At 38.9% G+C, this 6,000-nt stretch overlaps 1 protein-coding gene across 2 annotated transcripts in view; it reads left to right on the top strand.

The window, feature by feature from the left end:
- The first annotated feature begins 3,636 nt into the window (after nt 1–3,636).
- Nucleotides 3,637–6,000, top strand: part of LOC134543305 (rootletin) — a 57,823-nt gene continuing 55,459 nt past the window's right edge. For both annotated transcript variants that reach the window (XM_063388233.1, XM_063388232.1), the window contains exon 1: nt 3,637–3,877. In XM_063388233.1, coding sequence (XP_063244303.1) covers nt 3,875–3,877 — 3 coding nt within the window. In that variant the 5' untranslated portion in view covers nt 3,637–3,874. The remainder of the gene's footprint in view (nt 3,878–6,000) is intronic.

Raw genomic sequence — 6,000 nt, 5'->3', positions numbered from 1 at the left:
AGCGAGACAAAAAACATGACAAAACGAAAAAACAAACAAATACAATAGTTTTACCTAAACAGAAACAAGCGACGTTTCGGGAACTGCTATCTGCTCCCGTCCTCAGGCAGAGACGCACATGGCACGGAAACACAGGTGCGACTGTGTTTCCGTGCCATGTGCGTCTCTGCCTGAGGACGGGAGCAGATAGCAGTTCCCGAAACGTCGCTTGTTTCTGTTTAGGTAAAACTATTGTATTTGTTTGTTTTTTCGTTTTGTCATGTTTTTTGTCTCGCTTCAACTGTTGTGCTGAATTATTTTGGGTTTCAATATTTTTGTGTTGTCATCATTTGTGGGGATTTTTTCGTTCTCTTAGTACATTTTTCTTTGTTTTTTCTTTGTTTGCTGACCATATTCCTGTTTCGGAATATTTTGTGGTGTTCATATCCTTGTTGACAACAGCAATTGTTTGCTTAATTTTGTGTGTTTTTTGTATATTTTTTTGAGTATTTTTATTTTTATTTATTTATTTTATTTATTAGTTTTTCTTCAACAGAAAAAGTTCTTAGCAATGGCGTATGTCCAAAAACTTACATCAAGTCATGCACTCCCATTGCACAAATCTTTTAAAGATAACATTATTCTAGGGTACCACGAAAGTTTAAAGGTGTAGTGGTTGTGACTGACAAGCCAAACAACATTTTATCGGTTGACATCCATTCCATCATCTAGCGTCTAAATCAATGAAGAGGGGATTACGATACGAGGCTTTAGTGTTAGTGGTTTTTACCAGCTAAAGTGATTAATAAGCGAAGTCAACTTATTCAAGACTTATATTATAGGTGGTTAACATGGAATTTTGCGAAAGTAAACTTTTATTGACTCTATTGACAATCAAGAAAGGTTGCCTGTCGTCCAGACAAAGCACGACGCTTTCACAATGTGAGTGTGTTCCCTCTAATGAATACTATTAAAATATCGCTTATTGTTTCCTTCCAACTAAGGAATTTTTACCATATTAAAAATATTGAATCATTTACCTAATATTCTGTTATTTGGAACAGGTTTATAATGGCTTATGTTTAAGTGGAATTTTGTGTATTTATTGAAAGGATTGACTGTTGTCAAAATTCGTTTACAAAAACTACAGATAAGCCGATGCGCTGTTCAAAACTGAATACTCTGATGTCTCTACTATCGTTATATTTAGCTCCAGACCCGAGTAATGTCCAAGATATTTCCTCGCCGAGTCCTTCCTCCCCTGTGACTGTGTGGCGTGGCGTGTGGCTGCTCTGTGTGAACCGGCTGCTGGCGACGAGGGCCTGGGGGCTGTGGGGCTGGGGGGCGGTATCGATTGTACCAGGATGTGCCGAGGAGCCACCAGTGTCGGGGGAGGCTCCATGGCGACCACACGGCTCCGAGACCCGCCGCCCCGCAGGTAACAGCCGCCCCGCTGGAGAGGCGGCGTCGGGGATCCCCGCTGACGGCGGTGGAAACTACCGTCCAACAAAGTTCCATCTCACAAGGCAACACTTGGGGATGTATCCCGACGACAGCAAACATGACATGTCTCAGAAATTCCACCATAAGCTATGGAATGCCCGATAGAAGTGAATCTGCGTACAATTCGCCAGCAGCCTTAAGTGAAAACTCCCTGCGTAGTCTCTTATTTATAACCATTAGCACATGGTTCCAAAGGCAACAACATATGTCTAGAGTGCTGAATCCGAGAGCATGGCAAGAATGAAACTTTTTTCCTACCCTGATGATCTCCAAAGGACAACTCTAGGATTTTCTAAGTAAAAGAACTGAAGTGTGTTACATTTCGAAAAGACAGAAGAATTTATTTAGTGCTTTTGAGGGTTTGCAGATAGTTATAAAGTACTCACTGACAATAAATTGGGCTTTGAAGACTTCTAGTTTTTAAACCAACGTGAATTTGGTAAATGTTAATTGACCCTCATTTTGAGTGCTCGTGGGTTACATATTATTCTTACACTTATTAATCTTTCAGTGAGAAGTTTATGCCAGCTAAATTGCCGAGCCCCTCCATTTACCGATATGTGTATGTAGCTTGCTCTGTGACTTGTTGCAGGATATTGGCGAGGGAGGTGAAGGCCTGACACAGAGCGAGATGGACCGGAGGAGGCCTCCTTTCCTGAGGCCGCCAGTCAGACAGCGCCCCGAGGTAACCATGCTCGATTCTGGCCATGTTCTCGTGTCTGCACCAGGGCACTGCCATGCGTGTCAACTGTTCAATTGTGCTGTACCCACACTGCACCACTTTTTTTCCATTCAAATTGGAGTATTTTGGTCAGGTTTTTTTTTTTTTTTTTTGCCTATTCAAAACTCAAAAATTAATCTATATAATTAGAATGTACCAAATATTTATTTTTGATTAAATAAAAATTGTATGTACTACCTATTAAATTTTTTATCATAAATCATTTTCAAGTCAAAAACATAATATAGCCTATTAATCAATACATAAAAACATTAATGTTTTTGATTGTAGGTAGTTTAGTAGCTAGGAGTACAACTAGTTAACAACTATTTCACATTAATAACAAAGATGGACTGGCTCACCATACCAAAAGGTGTTTTCCTGGGATATCCTCGACTTGAGAGTAAATAGTGTTCTCCTGGGAGAACAGATAAGCCTTTGGTAAGCTTGGTCATTTATTTTTCTTACTGTCAGCATTGAGATGAGAGTAGAATATTTGAAATGTTGCAATTTTTTAGGTTCAATCATATCAATGTGTCTGGTAATTCAAGTACAAATGTGAATAACTAGGGACTGGAACAATTCACGGTTTCATTGACCTCTAGGATAGACTCTATGTGCGAGAAAATCTTCTATAATATCAAACAGGTTAAGGCGGGCTTTTTAACTAATTGTTCGTTATTATATTTAAAGAAATTATTTAAATTAAATTTGCAAAAACTGTAAATAATATTTGAAAATTAGAAAAGTATGCAATTTTTCATCAATGTTTTCTAATGACGTTATCACGTAAATTTATCGTCCGTAAACCGACTTTACAGACAGCCCCCTTTTTTTGTTGAGGATTATTCATTAGCTTAGGGTCATTCAGGTAAACTGTAGTCCAATCACTGGAGCAGCATGAAGTTGAACTAGTTTGGATTCTAGCCTATCGCGAAATGAAACCGCGAATTTTTCCCACTCTACGCATAACCAATTTCACCATGATTAAAAATGTTACGCTGAACAAATTATTAATCAACAACGATTATAAACATGTATACATTTAAAAATGCAGACAATAACCACGAATACAAAAATTTAACTTAATTAACATGGCTGCTTTCTCGCCTGTTTGTATTGGCTGGAATTAACTATCACTAATTAAATTATAAACAGGATATTACTTAACCATGTGTTTGTCGGTATACAGGTTAAGTTTATAATTCTAAAGATTTTTCAATCATAAACCCACCTTTATGTATTCATGCAGTTCAAATTTTGTTGTTTTTGTGCGATGGTGCTGCTATCTCTGGGATTTGTTTCATAAACATGTTATTGGTGGTTGCGAAAGGTCCGCTAGAATGCGTTGAAAAAAAGAATTCGAATTCGTTAAGATTGTTTGCGACTAAAGGCATGTTTAAATATCAATTTTTTTTTTGCTGTGACGGATAGCGCTCTTTGTTTTTAAACCGAAGACCGACCGCCGCGTTATTGATCGCAGCACGGGCAACTCCGTGGGGGGGACGTTAGGCCGAGTGACTGTGGGGTTTTTTACGTTTGTCAGCCGCCCATACAATCTAATTCTTACGCGTTTACGCCTTTTCTAACGGGCGGGTCTTGGGAAAAAAAAAATGGTTTTGCTCCCGTATGATGCATAGCTGTTCATCTTTAGAGGGAAAATAAGGAATCATGGTAACTTTTTGTTCACCGTATCTATAATGGACTGTTGTTTTAAATAGAGCCGTAAAATAATATTGTAGCATGCACAAAGCTGTGATGTTTCAGAATGCTTTTTTACTTTCGGGCTGTAGGCCGATAGCAAGCCGGAATAGAATAGAAATAGAGTGGTCAGTTGTGCAGTACATTTGCCACATTGTTGTACACGTGATACGAACAGGAGTGGGTACGCTGGTATTGCCTCCGCTACGTTATTTATACCCTATTACGGAAGTTTGTTTGCTCGTAAATTATTTTGTACTAACATACTGGAATTCCCTGAAATGTAGAATGCTTGGAATGAATTGGATATTTCTTGACAGTGATACATTGTGATACATATTATTTCATGAATGGTATTTTTAATGTAATTTTACTATAAGTACAATTGGAACCAGAGCGTATCCAGGTTAAAAAGAGAATTTGAGGAAAAATATAAGATAATTAAAGATAATATATTCTCAATTAATTAATAAAATAATTATCTGATAGAATCTAAGATTAGATCATAGTAATAGTGTAGGTAAGCTAGCTGGGCCAGTTGTAATGGAACAACACAGAGCATTGAAAAATGTTATCCTTATATTAGAAAAAAAATGCTTCAAACACATTTACAGCTTTATAAACACTTAACACACACAACAAACTCATGTGTACATTAAAGTCTATTTCATTGAAAAATATATTGTAGGAATATTCCTGTTATATTAGTGTAAGTAGCATTATTTCACGTTCTATGAAGAAATAATTTTTTTTTGTTTTCAAATTTTTTCCATCAGTCTAAATTATTTGGCTAACCATGTTAAATTATGACTATTTAACCCAAGGTAGCCTTTTAGTCTGTAATTTTTGCAAGGACTATGCAGTTACACTAGGCACTGCTTAAGTTAGCCATAGAGTCACTCATACATAGTACACCTACAACGTAGTAGTAAATTACCCACTCATCTTCCACTAAGGGTCTGATGGGGCAGAATTGATGCTTTAGAACAGTGGAAAATTTTTATTGAACCTAGCTTTTGGTTGATTGGTTTTTATTGGAGCAAGGACACTCAATATAATAGAAACCACAAGTTCTAAAAATTTCACACAGTGTAAAACAAATAGAAGACTTCTTGATTTCCTATTCTTTCTATTGTTTATGATATTTAATCAATTAACACATGTATTTGTAAGTTTAGTGTTCAGTTGATCTGCTGACCAGCTAGGCACACTCCAAAGTCAGTGGTGGTTGTAAGTAGGAGCCTGCTCCAATAACCTTTTGCCCCTCGTTCAGGGAGTTACAGCAGGGTGTGCGTTGAGAATGCATCAACTGCTCGTGAAAGACCCGGCGTGAAACTCTTAGAGCATGACGTCGCCCGTGTAGGGAAACGAGAATTGAACCCCTTCAAAGCTCTGGCATGCTCTTACCATGGGGCATGGTTTGTTATTTAAGAACACTTAGGCTCTAGGGGTCTACTCGCCTCGCTCCGTGAACACACTCCTTCGTGGTTGAGTACCTACAAACACGTGGTTTTGGAGGAACCCAGTCAAGGGCGTCGCCAGGAGGGGGGGTGGTAGGGTGGGGGGGTGGGTGGGGGGGAGATGGCTCCCCCCCCCCTAGAGCCCTAGAGATTCAAAAAAATGTAGCCAAATGCAAAAAAATACATACTTTTCCCACAACTTGCACCCCCCCCCCCCCCCTAGGCCATCGGCTGGTGACTCCCTTGAGCCCAGTTATTGACATACATTGATGTTACACACACATTAGTAGGTACAAAATAATAGGCTCTGTGGTACGGAATGATTTTAAGTGTAATCCAATCTACCTGTGTGGTCGGATAAAGTCTGGTCGTGTCCGTGACAAAATTCTGGTGTGCGTGTTACAAAGATAATTTTTTGTTGTAGGCCCAAGGATTAGCGAAAAGTTTACCAGAAAGATTACCGGAATGAATACTATCATGAGTAGCGAGTTGAAGTCCTCGGCATGTTGGTTTCATCTTACCTTGGTTGGTATCCGAAGAGACTGGGTTGAGGTCAGCGCTCTATGGCACGAAGCTGGTGCTACTCACATCACACCATCACCACCTCCGGTGCTAGTTTACAATTGTGCAGCAAGT

The sequence above is a fragment of the Bacillus rossius genome (assembly GCF_032445375.1).
Source record: "Bacillus rossius redtenbacheri isolate Brsri chromosome 9 unlocalized genomic scaffold, Brsri_v3 Brsri_v3_scf9_2, whole genome shotgun sequence".
In the NCBI taxonomy this organism is placed as follows: Eukaryota; Metazoa; Arthropoda; class Insecta; order Phasmatodea; family Bacillidae; genus Bacillus; species Bacillus rossius.
The sequence above is the reverse complement of the archived record's forward strand: the minus strand, read 5'-3'. Positions and strand labels throughout refer to the sequence as shown.